This window comes from Rattus norvegicus, chromosome 20 (genome assembly GCF_021556685.1).
Source record: "Rattus norvegicus strain SHRSP/BbbUtx chromosome 20, alternate assembly SHRSP_T2T, whole genome shotgun sequence".
Lineage (NCBI taxonomy): Eukaryota > Metazoa > Chordata > Mammalia > Rodentia > Muridae > Rattus > Rattus norvegicus.
The window spans coordinates 1943973-1963863 of NC_141553.1; the positions used below are offsets into that span (position 1 = coordinate 1943973).

The window sequence follows — 19891 nt, forward strand, 5'->3', positions numbered from 1 at the left end:
TCTATGAATTTCATGAAGTCATTGTTTCTGGTACTGAGTAGTACGAACTACCTTTATACAGAAATAGAAGCTCACTGAAGAAAATATCACCAGCAGATTACCTCTAGGCAAGTCTGTAAGGCATTTCCTAGGTTTTTATTGATATGGAGGGCTCAACTCACTGCTGAGCAGGTGTTCCTGGATTCTATACAAAAGCAGGTTAACGAGTCAGTATTCAGCTGTTCTGCATTTAATGGTTCTCCCTTTATCTTCCTACCTTGAGTTCCTGGGCTAACTTTTTCACTGATAAAATGTGATCTGGAACTTCTCAGATGAAATAAACTGTTTTTTAATCAAGTTGATTTTTTGTAATGGTGTTCTCTCAGAGCAATAGAAAATCAAATCAAAACAAACCACAATTAGGCATATATGGCAGAATCCACAACTACCACAAACATTTTTTGTGAGAGAGGGCATTGGTTTTTATGCTTACTTTCAGATTTTACTTATGTATATGTTTGTGTGTGTGTAGTACATGCCAATCAATTCGAGATGACTGTGGGTTTAGAAGAGTTCATGTTATCCCATGGAGCTGCAGAAAGAAGAGTTTGACAGTGGTCCTTTGATGATTCTAGAAAATGAATTCCAATCCAGTGCATGAGCAATAAGCACCATAAAACCTAAGTCATCCTTCTAATTTCAGGTTTGTAATTTTTTTCCCTGCTTTCCTTTGCTGGATCCCCAGGATTAGAAGACGTTGACTCACCTGAGAGCCTCTGTCACCTACTGAGAACTAAATGTGAGAAGCAGACCAACTAAATAGAGGAGAAAGTGCTTGTGGATTTGATGGAGAACTTCTCTCTCAGGCACAGACCTGAAGACCTCCCCGTAGCATGTTCTCGAGTGCAGTCAACACCTGGGGCATAGCACCAAATAACTGACAAAAACATGAAATCTGAGCCACATGTGACATCAAAACCCTTGGATTCAGCAGGGAGGGAACAACTGAGGGATAGGAAGTCTTTCTCATTCTGCGTGACCATTGCTTCCCATTTCCCAGTCTGCCCTGAAACAGCTGTAGAGACCTGGCAGCTGCCACAGGTTAGAGACCCAAAGTATGACAACAAGGTAAGATCAGACCTAATACTAGGTGCCTTTGTGAGCACAGATGTGGCAAAAGGATGCCGCATCTGCATAGGACCTAAGAAAAACTTAAGAGAAATTTCACCTGAGTCCTTAATCTCAAGAGGTATTAAATGGTAGTCATAACATGGGTGGTTGATGTTTGTACAAGGTCTCCTTGAATGTGCAGAGTATTATGCTGCATGCCTGGGTCTTGAGAGTTTGTGGAAGTTTAGCCCAGAGTCATGGGGAAATATTTGAAATTTTTCAGATGGGAATCCTCAGAGATCTGTCAGTAGTACATTATTTTTCTCAGCTCCTAACACTCTTGGCTCTTTAGGGACATTGTGGGCAAGACCACTACCAGAGTAGGTAACTCCATCCTAAATTTCTGTGATTTCTGATTGCAGGAAGCCCATGCTTGTTATAAGTGTTCTCAGCATACCACTTAAAGTCCATGATATTAATGTGTGGCAATGAAACCACGGATCAGAAACCAGAGCTTGACATTTCAGTGAGAGACATAGGTCTTTTCTTTCTTCTCCTTCCCATCATTGATTCTGTCACACAGATCAGCATCTCTTCTAGGACACATAAGAATGTCAACAGGACAGGTATAGTCATCAAGTTAAGCAACTTGTCAGTGGACACCACTGCCAGGATACCAGGACTTATATCTGCATATGCAGTAGGGAAGCAGGGATCTATAGATTTCTCTCAGTAGTTAATCTTTGCATTACCCTCTAGGTCTCTTTACCTCTCAGGGGAATTCTTACAGAAGCCTCATACAGAAGGTCAAACTTGTATTGTGAATAAGAACCAATTTAGACTATATCTGTACCATCATTTAGGAGGAAGACCTTGTCACCACAGACCTTCCTATTGCTTCTGGCAGCCATGATGTCCTACACTCAGACTGTGCAAAGAAGTGCAGATCTTCAGAAAAGAACCTCATTGTGAAGCTGCCTGTATTGTATGTGGCACCAACACCAGCAAGGAAATTCTAGCCTTGGCCCTAGATTTCCAGACCCTTCAGTCTCTGTGTTTTAGCTGTCCCTACCTGGTCTTGTGCATCATCTATGTCCAGAGCTCTGTGCCCTGTTCATCACTCAGCCTTGTGAACTTTAAGCCTGTACAGGACATTTGGCAACTGCTGCCTTATTCTTCCCTACAGTGGAATCAGAAGAATGTTGTCAACAGAAGCAGCAGAAGGATTAGTTAAGAAACTTGTCCCCAGATACTGTTTCCAAGAAACCAGTCCCCACAGGTGAGTCTTAAATGGCAAACAGGACTCTAGAGATGCAGCTCCCAGGATTCCATACTTCTATTACATACCCACCACTATCACTGTCACTGCCCTGGAGAACATGATTGTCGGGAATTCATTCTTTCCTGGGAGATTTGGAATGGTTGTCAAAATGTTGTACACTCTCTTTCCTGAGAGAAGTTTCCCTATGGATGGTAGAGAATTTATCTCTTTCTATTTATTTATTATGAGATTCCTGAGCAAATTTCAATTTCATGAGGCCCTTTGCTTCAGAAATCCAGGAGCCATGGATTGTTACTACAGTCTTTTCCTTAGTATGTCTTTCTTCCTGCCAGAGAGCTCTGTGTCCTCATCTCAGTCATGAAGGGAAATATGCCCATATCTGAAACAAGTGTCAGAACATAAGGGGGAACCAAGGTTAGAAAACATTCAGTTAGTGCCAGGGCCATTTCACAGCTCACTCTCTACAGTGCTTTGCTTAACATCAACAGACCTGTGTTCATGTCAAAGAACTCAAGTCAAATTCCTGGAATGTGGCAGGCAAGTGATGTGATAGTATAGTTAAGTAACCTTGAAATTTCTACCAGAGAATTCTTACACCTTATAAACACCTTTCTCAAAGTGGCTGGATACAAAATTATTCAAAGAACTCAGTACCACCCCTGTATACAAATGACAACCTGGCTGAGAAACAGATCAGCAGCACTCTTTATAATAGCCACATATAATATAAAACTCTATCCATCAAGTGAAAAATCTGTATGGAAGAATTTTAAGTCCCCAAAGAAAGGAATTAAAGACAACCTGAGAAGGCGGAATGAAAAATCATTTTTCATGCTCATGGACTTGTATGATAACTATAGGGGAAATGACTATCTTACCAGAAGAAATCTACAGATTCGATGCAATTCCCATCAATATTTCAGTGCAGTTATTTCTACTTCATATAGAAAAACAGAAACCCCAGGATTGCTAAAATAATCCAGACCAATAAAATTATTGAATCATTGAATTATTAACATACCTGATCTCAAGCTGTACAACAATGCAATAGTAATGAAAACTGCAGGGCATTTGAATAGGAACAGACAGGTTTATCAATGAAATAGAATCAAAGAACCCAAAACAAACCCACACATATACACACTTGATTTTTAACCAAGAATCCAAAACACAGTGGAAACGGAAAGCATCTTCAACAAATGGTGTTGGTCTAATTGAATGTCCACACATAGAAGATTGCATATAGATCCATATTTATTACCCTGAACAAGCTTCAATTCCACGTGGATTAAAGAACTCAATGTAAAACTGAGTATACAAAGTACAGTAGAACAGAAAGTGGGGAAGAGCCTGGAATGATGGTATAGGAGACAAATTCTTGAAGGGAATAACAAAGTCTCCGGTTCTAAGATCAACAATTGATGAATGGGATCTCTTGAAACTGAAAAACTCCTGTAAACCAAAGGAAACTGTCATAAGACAAAAATACAGCCTAAAGATTGCGAAAGTATCATCACCATCCCTACATTTGACAAAGGACTAATATTTAAAATATGAAGTGAACCCAAGAAGCTAAACACCAACAGCCCAAATATGCAATTAATAATGGGGTACAGAGATAAAGAGAAAATTCTCTTGAAACACTTGAAATGTTCACTGTTCTTAATTATCAGGGGGATGCCAATGAAAATAACACTGAGATTCCATCTTACTCAGAGCAGAATGGCTAAGATAAAAAACGGAAGTGACAGCTAGCAAGGATTTGGGCCTAGTGGAACACTCTCCTCCATTGCTGGTGGGAGTGCAAACTTCTGCAATCACTTTGAAAATCATTGTAGCAACTTCTCAAAAAACTGGGGCTAATCCTACCTCAATACACTGCTATACTAGTCCTGGGCCTATACCCAAAAGATACCCTACTATACCACCAGGACAATTGCTCAATTACGTTGACAGCAGTTTGAAAGGGGTTGTGATAGGTAGGACTACTCAAGGACATGCCAGGATTTGGGATAGAGATGTTCCCAGGAATCAATGGGATTCCTTAGCTGAGACTCACGATAGTGGGGATATGAAATGTTAAGAGGCCACCTGAGGGGAGTGTTGTGGGGAGCATGTCTTAAGAACATGCCAGAGATATGGAATAGGGGATACTCCCGGGAATCAATGGGAGGGACCCTAGGTGAGACTCACAGAACTAGGGATACGAAACATGAAGAGGCCACATTCTGCTGCCAGGCACTGTAGCCACAGGGGCAGTATTCCTCCCACCCTCCCCACCCCCACACACAAAATTTTGTGACATAAAGTTTATCCTGTCTACAAGAAGTTCAGGAACATGGAATAAATCTCAGGCTGAGGGAGTGTCCAACCAATTATGAGCCCAACTTGAGACCCATCTCATGAGTAAGCACCCATCACTGACACTATTAATTATACTCCGCCATGCTTACAAACAGGATCCTAGCATAACTATCCTCTGAGAGGCTCCATCCAGAAGCTGACTGAAGGAGATGCAAAACAGATCAACATCCAAATACTAGATGAAGCTTGGGGACACTTATGGAAGAGTTGAAGGCCCTGAATGGGATAGGAACTCCACAGAAAGCCCAACAGAGTCATCAAACCTGGTCACTTGGGGATCTGAGAGACTGAATCACTAATGAAAGAGCAAAATGGGCTGGACCTAGACTATTGCACACATGTAGCAAATGGCAGCTCAGCCTTCATGTGGGTCGTTCAACAACTGGAGCAAAGACTATTTCTGAAGCTGTTGCCTGTCTGTTGAATACATCCTCCTAATTGGAATGCCTTTTCTGGCCTAGTGGGAGAAGACACATGAAACCCTGCAGAGAGTTTATGTGCCAGGGTAGGAGGAAACTGATGAGAGCCCTCCACCATCTTAAAGGAGAAGTGGAGGGTCGTAGGGGAAGGAATGTCTGAAGGGGAATGAACGAAGCAGGCAATCAGATTGTAAAGTGAATAAAATAAAAATGTTTTTAAAAAATCTAAAGAGAGGCTAAAGGGAATAATGATAAAAAACAATCAGAATTATTTTCTCCTCATCCTTGTGTATTGGAAACTAGTTGTTATTCTGTTTCTATGCACTCTATTGATGTGATTGATGAATCAAATGTCTCAAAATATCAGTTTTAAACACAGTGAAGATAGGCTGACACAATCCACACAATCTTGAGTTTCTTTGAGGGCCATCCCCTTTCTCAGTGTAGACATCCTGACATCATAATTGTTGAGACTTTCTTACTCAGTGGCCTTTCGGACTGACTCAGAAGATATTGTGATCATGCCCAAGAGGACAAGCACCAGGGTAAATAACTTGTCTTATTGCTCACTGCACCTAGGATCCAAGGCCCAAGAGCTAGATCTGAGCTGGGGAGGCAGATCCCTAGGGACTCTTCTTCTAGGAGTTCATTGTTCCATGCTTTATCACAACCATTGGGAATACTTAGAGAAGTCAATCAGCCTCCTCTCTATCGAGATTATAAAGGAAACACATACTAACAGAGACTTTGTCTGCCCTCACCAGCAGGATGAAGAACATTGAACTCCAAGCTCTTCTCTTGTAGCTCATAGCAACCGTGGCCATTACCAACCATCTAAACTGTGGGTGTGGGAATATGAATGGAAACAACCTAACCTGGGGAAGTAATGGGACTCCACCCCTGGGAGTGGAACACCTGAAATGCACATTTCTTCCCTAGACCAGTCAGAACTTCTATTCCCTTATCCATTATGCATTCTACCCACTACTCCCTACCTTCCTCAGGAATAGTTCTAAGGGCTCTCATTGGGTCTTAGGTAAAGAGTGGATATATAAAGACCCACTGTTCTTAGGTTCATACTCTCTGAGATATACACAAACCCTCATTTCATGGCCTGGCCTTCTGGAAAACCAGTTCTTCTCTTTAATGTATGTGGATGATACACCGATCCTAGCACTGGATTACACGTCAGAGCATCATAATGTGGACCCTCCGGTACCATGGTTGGAAAAGAAGAGCCCAGGATATTGGAGAGAGTTATTAGTGGTATCCATGAAATAACAACTGTAAAGGAATATAATAATGAAGAAAATGCTTCTCGTTTACAATTATAGCATGACTGGTGAGTAAACCCCCATCAGAAATCCCAACCTCAAGTTCCCCTTGAGGTTACCCCAGTATACTCCATCAGGCTTTTATACCCAGAAAATGTGACCCCTGGTTACTAAGTTGCACACAACTCAATACACTGCCCCAGGTTTCCACTCAGTTCAAACCTAAATCTGGCCACTAACGAAAGGCCACATGGGCTGGGCCAACCCACTAGGGAACCCCAGCATAAATCAGCCCTGTTGAAATGACTGTGAATGGAGCTTCCCCCACAATATCACATACTCCAGATGACGTATGGCTGTGAAGTGCTGGCCAGTGGTCCTTCAGACATGGATTCTTAGAATTAACATTCGATCAGCAAGACTATATCTTCCTGAATGAGTATCTGCACACCTGGAAAGTGAAAGGCAGCTGAGATGCTTAGGGAAGAATGGAAAGGGACAGAATTTGCAGAAACCCAGAAGATGTATATGAAAGTTTCATGTGCGAAGTCACTACATGGACTGCTGGACAAGGGGAAGGATTATTTGGGGAGAACAGGTAAGGACAGAAATTGCCCCATTTGATCTGAGACTGGAGCTCCTGTCCCTGAGGATTCCTCCTCAGGAGGAATCATCTGGAACACTAACTCAGTATTAAATTAAAAGAACAAGATTGTTTGTGAGTTTCCAAAATCAACATGAGAGAGGGAATTTCCAGAGGGCAAAGCCTTCTCCCAGGGCAGGTTATTCTGTAAATTAAGCACAGTGTTTTTTTTTGTTTGAAAAAACTTAAGTTCAACATTTCTAGACCAATATGGCTGTTAATTTCTGTACAGTGCCAACTCAACACAGTAAACGGGGATACTTTTTTCCAAAGTTGACAGCACAGCTAAAGTTTCAAAAAATTCAAATTATATATCTGTATATATATTTATATTTATATAAAAAGACCAATGATAGCAGTGTGTTATGCATCAACAGCAGCAACAGCTTTTCCAGGTTCTGCAGTCATCTGAACAAAACTGTAGAGACATCCAGCACACTCCATTAAAAAAAAAAAAGTAAAAAGACAAAACCCGAGAAAACAGCATAGTTCTGTTACTCTTGTGGTACCTGGCACCATTTTTTTTAAAATTATCTTCTCAATCATCATCTGGAAAGAAAACATTCTGAGCAACATCATTAAAAACAGCTCTGATAAAGCACGATCACTACTACGTATCATAAAGCAGGTACAAGCTATTTTACATCCACAGAGGTATGATACAGTACTGTCCTACATCTATAATACTAGAGGATACAATTTAAAAGGCATTATTTGAGACTTGATTCTACTTTTCCAGCAGAGGGCCCAAAGGATGGTGTGACACAGCTTTGTAAAGAAACATACTCTAGACAGGATTTCCTTTCACTAGTGGCACACTTCTAAGGATTCATTCTCTCCATGAATGTCAGCTAAAACCGTTATTAAAAAAATGAAATATCCCTAGAACAAAACCGTATAACCACCGGATTCACATGAAGATGACCTAGTGGAGACAAGCTGGACCTCACCTTACCAACAAGCTATCAAATCTGTTATGTTTAAACAGTGAGACCTCCAAGGAAGGAGATGCCAAGTAGTGCTTCAAAGCTTCGGACCACAATCAAACACAGCATCCTTTTCAACAGAAGCAGAAGCTCATCTGAATATGCTCACGGATGCTGACATCAACATTTAATCATCTCCTCACTCATCCAGGAAGAAGGGGAGATCAGTTACTACTGTACTTTATTGTGTTCAACCAAATCACCATGTTACAAAAATAGCAAGCTGCCATAATAAAAAAATAAGGCTCCTCTATCCAGCACCAGATAGCATCATTTTACTTTCAAGCCTAGAAATTGCACACTTGTATATAAACCAACCGAAGATGAGGATTGAGAGTTCATCTTGGTGGATTTTTCCTTTGATGAATATGAAGTGTCCTTCCTTATCTTTTTTGATGACTTTTAATTGAAAATTGATTTTATTTGATATTAGAATGGCTACTCCAGCTTGCTTCTTCTGACCATTTGCTTGGAAAGTTGTTTTCCAGCCTTTCACTCTGAGGTAGTGTCTGTCTTTGTCTCTGAGGTGTGTTTCCTGTAGGCAGCAGAATGCAGGGTCCTCATTGCGTATCCAGTTTGTTAATCTATGTCTTTTTATTGGGGAGTTGAGGCCATTGATGTTGAGAGATATTAAGGAATAGTGATTATTGCTTCCTGTTATATTCATATTTGGATGTGAGGTTATGTTTGTGTGCTTTTCTTCTCTTTGTTTTGTTGCCAAGATGATTAGTTTCTTGCTTCTTCTAGGGTATAGCTTGCCTCCTTATGTTGGGCTTTACCCTTTATTATCCTTTGTAGTGCTGGATTTGTAGAAAGATATTGTGTAAATTTGGTTTTGTCATGGAATATCTTGGTTTCTCCATCTAATTAATTGAGAGTTTTGCAGGATACAGTAACCTGGGCTGGCATTTGTGTTCTCTTAGGGTCTGTATGACATCTGTCCAGGATCTTCTGGCCTTCATAGTTTCTGGCGAAAAGTCTGGTGTGATTCTGATAGGTCTGCCTTTATATGTTACTTGATCCTTTTCCCTTACTGCTTTTAATATTCTTTCTTTATTTTGTGCGTTTGGTGTTTTAACAATTATGTGACGTGTTTCTTTTCTGGTCCAATCTATTTGGAGTTCTGTAGGCTTCTTGTATGCCTATGGGTATCTCTTTTTTTAGGTTAGGGAAGTTTTCTTCTATGATTTTGTTGAAGATATTTACTGGTCCTTTGAGCTGGGAGTCTTCACTCTCTTCTATACCTATTATCCTTATGTTTGATGTTCTCATTGAGTCCTGGATTTCCTGTATGTTTTGGACCAGTAGCTTTTTCCGCTTTACATTATCTTTGACAGTTGAGTCAATGATTTCTATGGAATCTTCTGCTCCCGAGATTCTCTCTTCCATCTCTTGTATTCTGTTGGTGAAGCTTGTATCTACAGCTCCTTGTCTTTTCTTTTGATTTTCTATGTCCAGGGTTGTTTCCATGTGTTCTTTCTTGATTGCTTCTATTTCCATTTTTAATTCCTTTAACTGTTTGATTGTGTTTTCCTGGAATTCTTTCAGGGATTTTTGCGATTCCTCTCTGTAGGCTTCTACTTGTTCTCTAAGGGAGTTCTTTATGTCTTTCTTGAAGTCCTCCAGCATCATGATCAAATATGATTTTGAAACTAGATCTTGCTTTTCTGGTGTGTTTGGATATTCCGTGTTTGCTTTGGTGGGAGAATTGGGCTCCGATGATGCCATGTAGTCTTGGTTTCTGTTGCTTGGGTTCCTGCGCTTGCCTCCCGCCATCAGATTATCTCTAGTGTTACTTTGTTCTGCTATTTCTGACCGTGGCTAGACTGTCCTATAAGCCTGTGTGTCAAGAGTGCTGTAGACCTGTTTTCCTGTTTTCTTTCAGCCAGTTATGGGGACAGAGTGTTCTGCTTTCGGGCATGTAGTTTTTCCTCTCTACAGGTCTTCAGCTGTTCCTGTGGGCCTGTGTCTTGAGTTCACCAGGCAGGTTTCTTGCAGGGGAAAAGTTGGTCCTACCTGTGGTTCCAAGGCTCAAGTTTGCTCGTGGGGTACTGCCTAAGTCCTCTCCGCGGCGGCAGCCACCGGGAAGATCTGCGCCGCTCTTTCCGGGAGCCTCCATGCACCAGGGTTCCAGATGGCGTTTGGTGTTTTCCTCTGGCATCTGGATGTGCACAGAGTGCAGTCTCTTCTGGTTTCCCAGGCGTGTCTGCCTCTCTGAAGGTTCAGCTCTCCCTCCCACGGGATTTGGGTGCAGAGAACTGTTTATCCGGTCTGTTTCCTTCAGGTTCCGGCGGTGTCTCAGGCGCAGGGGTCCTGCCGCTCCTGGGCCCTCCCCTACGGGAACCCAGAGGCCTTATACAGTTTCCTCTTGGGCCAGGGATGTGGGCAGGGGTGGGCCGTGTTGGTGGTCTCCTCCGCTCTGCAGCCTCAGGAGTGCCCACCTGATCAGGCGGTGAGGTCTCTCTCCAACGGGGTTTGGCAGCAGAGAGCTGCTGCCAAGCACAGTGTTTTTAAGTCTTTCATCTCTACCCATTTAGAAAAAGAAATCCATATTCCTAGAGGGATATCCAGCATCTCTTCCTCTGTGCTGACTCACGCTGATTCTGGAACTTTCCAAGGAATAGACTACCCCATCCATATCCTGAGTTTAGCGTGCAATGTGCGGTAGGCACCTCTCCTTCAAGTTAACTCTCCTGACCATTCACACAAAGTTACATGAGCATCGATGAATGCCCAGGAAGAATGGCAAATGCCTTAAATTTCCAAGATTTTTTTCTCTCAGACACCCCTAAAATACATGTGACCTATAAAGTCAGACCTGACAAGAAAATCCCCCTGAAGTACTGGGAGAGTGTGGATTCCAGCAGATTTCCAGGACATGAAGGATTCTCCCAGCTAGGCTCCACATCAGGAAGTTTCATAACTCCCCCCCAAGTTCATGCAACTGCGTACAAATTGATCAAACACCTGAGCCTGTAGAGGACACATTTATTCAGACCATGCCATGCAGGTTGTTTGGTTTTGTCAATTTGACACCAGCTTTCTTTAAACAGGAAAATGGCTCCATCAGATCACCTCTAGGCTCTTTGATTATATATAAAATCAATCTGGTACATTCCAGATGTTTGGTACATTTCCAATCAATTGGAGATGCCTTTTTTAATCTGGAAGAAAGCATCTAATGCCATGGAGCTGGAATAACAGGAGGTTATGAGTGGCCCTTTGATGATGCATGGGAATGAACTCAGGTCCATTGCTCTTTTAAAAGCTAAGCCTTAATTCTAATCCTGGGGTAGTGATATTTACCTGCTTTCGTACACTACATTCCAGGGTTTGGAACAATTTGATTCCCCTGGCAGAATCCCAAATACCTGGGGAGTTATCTGAGAAGCGGTCTACTTAAACATGGACGAGGAAACATGGAATCTAAACATGGATTAGGAAAGGCAGGTTGCTTTTGGTTTAGATAGAGATCTTCTCAAGACCACAAGGTAACCAACCTTGAAGAAGTTGCCACGTGCAAATTTAGTGAAGTGCCAAATATAAAACACTACAAGGTGGCCAGTGTGCTGGGTCCTGCCATTTATCTTTAAGTTTTAACGTTTCTTACCATCCACATTTCTTACCTGTAGGACACCAATGAATACGAACCAAGCCTGCATGACGCCGGCCTCAGAGGTACCTGTATAGAACAGTATAGTTGGTAGAAGCCTAAAGCCAACATGTATTGGGACCCTCCTTGTTCCTGGAACATGACAAAGGTAACTTGGCTGGGTGGTGGATAGGGCACAGATATCTGGGCCTAGGAGATGTAGAAAGCCAGGCAGGGATAGCCTAAATGGAGATCCTTGATGGGCTGGCAAGGTTAGGAACAAGACTAGGTTTCCCTTGCCTATGATGGTGCTGTACATCGTCTTTCAACTTCAGAATAAAGTTCTTTTTCTGAAGAACTACACTCACCTGCCAGAGTCTGAAGCAAGGCCAGGGTGCCTGCCAGCAGAAAGAGGAGGGCTCGATGACATCTTCTTGATAGACGATGGTACTGATTTAGTCTAGAGTGGTTGTTATTCACAGTGCAAGTATAAGCTACCAGATGAGGCAGGCTGAATTCTCTAAAAATTCCCAGTGGGACGTACAGTGACCCAGTGTGTTGTGGAATGATTAACTACTAGGAGATAAGTCTCTAGAGCTGTTTCTCCAGCTTAAATTCAGCTCAGGGCCCTGGTATCCTGGGAGCATTGTCTGGGGACAATTTGCTTACCCTGATTCCTGTAAATCTCTGTTGACAAGATCCTTTCAAGTCTTAGACCAGGTGGTGATCTCGCTGACAGAATCAAGGTAAGAAAGAAAATCAAAGGCCCTATATCTCTCACTGTGTATCCAGTTCTGTTTCATCATCCTGTAGTTTCATTGTCTTACTGCTATGTGTTATAGGAGGTTCAGCCACCTATAGTAAGACTTGGCTTCCTGGTGCTTAGAGACTATAGATATTTGAAGAAATTTAGGAGAATGTATCTGCTCTGTCAGTGGCCATGTATATACCATGTTCCTAGGAGACCAAGTACAGAAGTGACAGAAGGTGAGAAATATAGTTTACTTCTCCTTCTCTGATCTCTGAAGATCTCCAACTCAAAAATCTCTTCAATGTCTCCCTTTGACAAAAGCCTGACCCTCTGTAGTCCTCAAGACTCAGAAATACAGCACATTCATTAAGAACCTTCTAAAATCATCAACCAAACATGTTATAGACATTTTAATTGCTGTAGAAACCAGGTGTTCTTGCCCTTATCCTTTTCTTGGTCCTATGTAGATGCACCCTTCTCTTGCCTTATCTTTGTTCACTTTGGCATCTCATATCTGATTTTATGTTGGTTCCTTAGTTTGGTATATGTCTTTGGGCAGATTCCTTGGCTTTATGGGTATTTCATGGCAATTTTCCATGGGTATAACAGTCTTAGTTGTCTAAATTTGCTCCCAAATTTAAAAGATGTTGGTTAAACAAAGTGGCTAAAGACAATTACTGGGAAGAATAGACGTGGGTAGGTTTTTGGAAACATGGGTGGGGGCCACATGGAGGGAACAGGAAGGAGAGGAGAGGGGAGAGAGAGAAAGGGAGAGAGAGAGAGAGAGAGAGAGAGAGAGAGAGAGAGAGAGAGAGAGAGAGAGAACAAGAAACAAGATGGAGAAAGGAGAAATTTGCCTTGAGGCCAGATGGATCCTGAGCATGTGTCCAGGAGAAGTGGAGCCTGAGCACAGGCTGATGGAGCAGACACAAACTGGGCAAAACTCAAGGAACAAGTATTTGGGCAGCGCAGCTGGGAGACTAACAGTCTAACACATAGAAAAATGGATTGGGGTGATTCACCCAGTAATTGTGCCAAGGCTGATTGAGTCATAAGACTCTACTTCAATTACCAAGGGGCCGTGGAGGTCATATTAACAACTAATAGAGTTTACTAAGATCCATTTACAACTTAGATTTCAAACTCTTCAGGCAAGGAAGTGACTCTCATGATTAATCTCAGACGCAACAACTGAACAGATTGGTTCTCAGCATGGGAGCAATAACAGAGGGTGACTAGAGCTGTCGCCAGAATTTACCCATGTGTCTGGAATTTAAGCTCTGATGGTAGAACCAGAGAGGTCTTTGAGACTAGTATGGTTATAAATCAGAAGCATCAGAATTCACAAACTCTGCATGTCCCCTTTAAAACTAACAAGTGTCCTTGGATCTGCAAGACCTATTTTGACCCTAGGTGGCCTTTACTACATATAGTCTTCAATGAAATGAGTCTCAAAATTCTGTTCCCGACATAGCCATTTTGGATGAATATAATACACAACACAAATTTACCTTGGAGATAAACAGAAATTTCAAATGTATACAGACATGTTGAAAGTGAAATGGTATAGAATGGCTAACTTATTGACTCCTGAGTTGAAACTCATTAGGAAGTTGTGACTCAGACCAAAAGCACATGGATGATGGTAAAGTAACTTGTTCCCAGACATTATTTCCTTGGGGATAGCAGGCCCAAGATCTTGGTTAGAGTGAAGCAGGAGCTTCTAGAGTTCCTGGATTCTAGAAGTTAATCCTTTCATTAGCAGAGTGGTTGTACGAGCTTGCAGTCCCACCAACAGTGGAGGAGTGTTCCTCTTTCTCCACATCCCCACCAGCATCTAATGTCATCTGTGCTTTTTATTTTAGCAGTTCTGACTGGTGTGAGGTAGAACCTCAGGGTTGTTTTGATTTGCATTTCCATGATGCCTAAGGATATTGAACATTTCTTTAGGTACTTCTCAGACACTCAATATTCCTGAGTTGAGGATTCTTTGTTTAGTTCTGTACCCTATTTTTAATAGGGCTATTTGATTCTCTCAAGTCTAACTTCTTGATTTTTTTTGTATATATTGGATATTAGCCCTCTATCAGATGTAGTATTGGTAAATATCTTTTCCCATTCTGTTGTTTGCTGTTTGGTCCTATTGACAGTGTCTTTTGCTTTGCAATTTTATGACATCCCATTTGTTGATTCTTGATCTTAGAGCATAAGTCATGGGTGCTCTGTTCAGGAAAATTTCCCCAGTGCCCATGTGTTCATGTGTTTGAGGCACTATCCTATTTTTTCTACTATTAGTTTAAATGTATCTGGTTTTATGTGTCAGTCCTTGGTCCACTTGAGCTTTTTAAAGGGTAATAAAGATGGATCGATTTGCATTCTCCTTTCAGATTGACCCAGGAGGATATTGTCGACATGACCAGGAGGACAAGCATCTAGGGTAAGCAACATGTCTTATCACACACTGCTCCTAGGTTCTAAGAGCAAGATCTGAGCTGGGGAGTCAGGGCCCTAGGGACTCCTCTTCCAGGAATTCATCTTTCCATGCCCCAAACTAAACACCCTTTATCACTACCATTGGGAATTCTTAAGAAGCCAATCAGACTCCTGCATATCATGAATATAAAGTAAACATTTATTAGCTTAGACTCAGTCTGCACTCTTGAGCAGGATGAAAACCTTTGTACACCAGGCTCTCCTCCTGCTGCTCATCGTCACTCTGGCTATCACAGGGCATCCAAAGGGTGAGTAATTTGAACTGAAAGTTTGAACAGAAAAGACATAACCAAGGGAATAAAAGGGACTCTATCCCTAAGGGTGCAGCACTTGGAAAGCATACCTTCTCCCTACCCCAGCAGGAACTTCTGTTCCCTTCTTCACTTTGCATGTAGCTCCCTGCCCCACTACCTTCTTTGTGAATTGGCTTGTGGACTGGCATTGCATCCCATGTGGAGAGTGGTGAACTAAAGACCCACTGTTCCTAGGTTTACACTCTCTGAATTATAAACAAACTCTCCTGGAATGGCCTGGCTTTTTGGAACTACAGTTTATCGCTGTTATCTATGCGGATGATATACAGTTCCTAGGACTCAACAGCATATGGGGGAGTTCGAGGGCAGAGAACAAAGTACCATGGATGGATGAGGATGAACCAGAGACTTCAGAGAAAGTAACACAGAGCATGCTGGATGAAAAAGATCTCTTGACAAAAATAATGAAGAAAGTGCTCCACATATACAATTACAGCATGACTGGTGAGTAACCCCCAAGCAGAAATCCCTAACATTAAGTTTCCTATGGGGTTGTCCCTATGTTCTGTATCAGGGCTTTATACTCAGATAATGTGACCCATGGTTACAAATCTATACACCTTGGAACTCTGACCCAGTTTTCTGCTCAGCTCAAATACAAATCTGGCCACAATGAAAGGCCTCATGATCTGGGTCAACCCACAGGAGAACCCCATCAAGGGACCTGGAATGGTGGAGGGACTGAGAGCAGGACTTTCTCCAGGTTATCACACAATCCAGAGGAGGCGTGGCTGTTATGTGGTGCCAGGAGGGCACTTCAGTCACGGATTCGTAGAATTAACCTTCAATAACCACGATTATATCATGCTGAATGAGGACCTGGAAACCTGGAGCGTGGTTGGCAAGGCCGCTGAGATGATCAGGCAAGACTTTGAGGAGGAAAATTTTGCAAAATACATGAGAGAATACCTGCGGGGTCCATGTGTGGAAGGGATCCTTGGACTCCTGCAATATGGTGAGAAGGCCTTGCTGAGAGCAGGTAAGTACAGAAACTGCCCCACTTTCCCTGAGATGAAGCTCCTATCCCATGAGGATTCCTCCTCTGCAGGGAGCAGCTGGACCACTAATCCATACAAAACAAGGTTATATGAGCATTGATAGATCACTAGGAAGAATGCAAAATGCCTTAAATATTTGATTGTTTACCTCAGGCACTCCTAAAACACATGTGACCCATAAGGTCACAGCTGATGGGAAAATAACCTTGAGGTGCTGGGCTTTGAACTTCTACCCTGCTGAAATCACCTTGATCTGGCAGAAGGATGGGAGCAACAAGACCCAGGATGTGGAGGTGATAGAGACCAGGCCTTCAGGGGATGGAAACTTCCAGAAGTGGGCAGCTGTGGTGGTGCCATCTGGGGAAGAGCAGAGATTCACATGTCATGTGGAGCATGAGCGTCTGCCTAAGCCCATCACCCTGAGATGGGGTAAGGACTGGGATTGAGCAAAAAGACCATTGAGAGAGAGAGAGAGAGAGAGAGAGAGAGAGAGAGAGAGAGAGAGAGAGAGAGAGAGACAGAGAGACAGAGAGACAGAGAGACAGAGAGAGACAGAGAGACAGAGAGACAGAGAGAAAGAGTTTTGGGAAGAATTGGATGTGGGTCTATACTAAGAGCTGGAGGTCAGAGTTCTCTTTCTTTTTTTTCTTTTTTCTTTTCTTTTTTTCGGAGCTGGGAACCGAACCCAGGGCCTTGCGCTTGCTAGGCAAGCGCTCTACCACTGAGCTAAATCCCCAACCCCTGAGGTCAGAGTTCTCACTGTTTCTCCCCTTCCTTTCCTTCTCAGAGTCTCCTCAGTCCATCAACTCTACCATGGCTATTGCTATTGCTGTGGTTCTTGGAGCTCTGCTTATGGGAGCAGTGTTGACTTTTTTTATATGGAAGAGGAGGACTAAAGGTAAGGAAAAGCAGAGTCTGAGTTCATGGCTTCATGGAAATATCAAGCCTAATCTGTAAGTTGCCCTCTCATATGCAAGCAGATTTTACCCAAACAGTTCCTAATTCAGCCTAAGGCTGATGTGCTGATTTCAGTTTATCGTGAAGCATAAAGAAAACAGTGAACCTATTCATCAAGGCAATGGCAGAGTTGACAGAGATCTGATTCTCAGCTCTCAGAGGTCACAGTGGAATTTCCTACTTAGATTAGAATTTCAGAAATCCTGCTAGCCCATTTCATGTGCAATCTTTCATCATGTTTTCTTGGATCTCCATTCAGGGTTCTGGACACTTATTTGAGATAAGTATCAAGATATTCCTCTAGAATCTGTACAGCCTGCTGCCTGCATGACCTATAGTAGGGTTTATTTTCAGGAATTTAAAAGGCAACTAGATTCAGTCTTGCCAGTAATAATAGTGGTGGTTCGTCCCTGAGAAACTTATAGTAATATGAAATGAAGCCTATGGAGGACTATCAGACATCCCGTATTTCTTTTTTAAATTTCATACTCAAAAACGTTGACCTGTTGTTGGTTTGCTTTCCACTGGGAGGTAAACTTCCTAGAATGCCTAGTGTTTTGTTACAACATTAAGAGTGACAACCTATAAGGCCTGATATGCAACAGGAAGGAGGTCACAGTATAGAACCCCATGGTGTGGGAATTCCTGGGATAGGGAGCATTTGAGTGAGTGGTGAGCTATTTATCATGTAATTATTAAAATGTGCATATCTAGGTTTATTCCTTGTTTTTTTTTGTATCTACAGGTTAAGCTAACCACCTTCATGTGGTATGGAGCCAGGGAGTATTTGGTATGGTTTCTCCTCTTACGGTACTTTCTCTTTCAACATCTATGATTATGTGTCTGTCTCCTCTAAGCACAATGTAAGCAGATTATGGGCAGCAGCAAAGTGCATGCCCTCTCTTACTGTGCCCAGTATCTCTCTTATTCCAACAGAGACATTGGAATTTAGCTTTCACTAACCTACCACTTCATGCTACTGTCCTTAACAGATCACTTGTATATGGTTTGTCAACATCTTGGCAGATTGTGTGATTGATTTATGTCCTAAAAATGAGTAAATCACAATGGAGAAAATTAAAGGATCAGAACCTTGTGAGATTTGTGTTTGTTATGCTAAATTCATTGCCTATCGGGAGGGCACTGGTTGCTCTATGAAGTCAAACGAGGCCTGGGCTGTGCACAGTTGTTGCTGGTCCACCTGTACTTTCACATGGTCCCTCACCACTGGAGTCCTATCTCCTCAATCTCATCCTTTCCATACACCTGTTCTTCTAGGTAATGGGATGAAAAGATGACAGGAATTCCATTGTCTGTGCTATTTTCTCATGTTGACAATCAGCCTGTTCAGACCTCTGTCTGATGATAAATGCAAGATATTTAGACCCATGTTACAGCAGAAATTATACTTGTTATCAGTTCTATATAAGAGTCTGGTGTCATTGTCCTCTGTTGTCAATTTCAGTGACAATATTTAAAAAATGATTTTGTCATTATCCCACAACCGATTCTGTACTATTCTATCAATGTTGTAAGAGTCAATGTATGGTTTCTTATAGCCCTGTATGTTATAACATGTCTGTCATACCATCACAGAAGAAGATTTGTTAACAGGATGTTTTAAAGTTCAAGAACAATCTGAGCTACACACGAAGGACTTGATCAAAAGTCAGACATTAGAAAAATAAATTAAATACTAAATGTTATATGTTTGAGAAAGCTCTACTATGCTAATGTCATTTTAAAGAAATTTCAAACAGTATTTGCTTTCCTTATAGAAAGTAGGTTTAATGCAAGGAAAGTCATGTGGAAGAAACCAATTGTGCAGTACTTGATGACAAAGTGCTTTAAATAGCTTAGGCATACATTGTAGTCACTAGGGTTTCCAAACACCTTTAATGAAATGAGAGGCACTTCAAAATGTGGTAAAATTATCCTGTGACAACCTAGGACTACAAATTGTGGCAAAGCAGATAGAAAAGAAGGAATGCTATAGCTGAAATCAAGAGCATTATCAGAAAACCTAACGTTGTGAACATATGTAGACTCTGTATGCAAAGTCTGCTGCTTAGAGATTCCAGTTCCCATAGAACATTCAGCAAGACAGTTCACACTTAAACACACTTGACTATTTTGTCTTTATTGGTTTGCTGTATTCCAGAAGTATGAATGGGGGACATGTACATGACAGCTCCTCTCACTTTTCTTAAGGAAAACATCCTAGGAGCAGAGAACTCTAAAGACCCAGGATTTTCTGAAGCATGTGATGTGTCCTACCAGCGTGGGTGTTAGTATGGACAATTTATCTGCCTCAGGCAAGGAACACATTTCCCTGTAAAACCTAGAGTTATGCAACAACAGGACACAGTAGCCATTCTTTACCCAAGAGATGACATGTGGTATCAGCTCTCCCATATTCCCTGATCTCAGTTGGGATGTCTTTGCTCTCCCTTCTCTACCCAAGGCCTCAGCCTACATAGCTCCATTCTCTATCCTGGTGCTTCTTTAAGTACCCATGCCTACCTAACCTCCTGGCCAGAGTACAACGTTGAGTATGACCAGGGTTCACATTCTCCCCGATTCACACCCCATGTGATATCTCCAAAACAATGTATTCCGGCATGCTGTCTGGGATGCCGTTTAGACATCAGGCACTTTAGTCAATAAAATGTCTCACAGGATGAAAATCAGATTCTATAAATGGGCCGTTTGTTCCTGAACTTGGGAGA

At 42.0% G+C, this 19891-nt stretch overlaps 1 protein-coding gene across 1 annotated transcript; it reads left to right on the forward strand.

The window, feature by feature from the left end:
- Positions 1-15068: 15068 nt before the first annotated feature.
- RT1-M1-5 (RT1 class I, M1, gene 5) lies at positions 15069-17162 on the forward strand. Its single transcript, NM_001168332.1, has 5 exons — positions 15069-15141; positions 15382-15651; positions 15911-16186; positions 16359-16634; positions 16993-17162. Exons 1-5 carry the CDS (start codon positions 15069-15071, stop codon positions 17160-17162), a joined length of 1065 nt encoding a protein of 354 aa, NP_001161804.1.
- The last annotated feature ends 2729 nt before the right edge of the window (positions 17163-19891 follow it).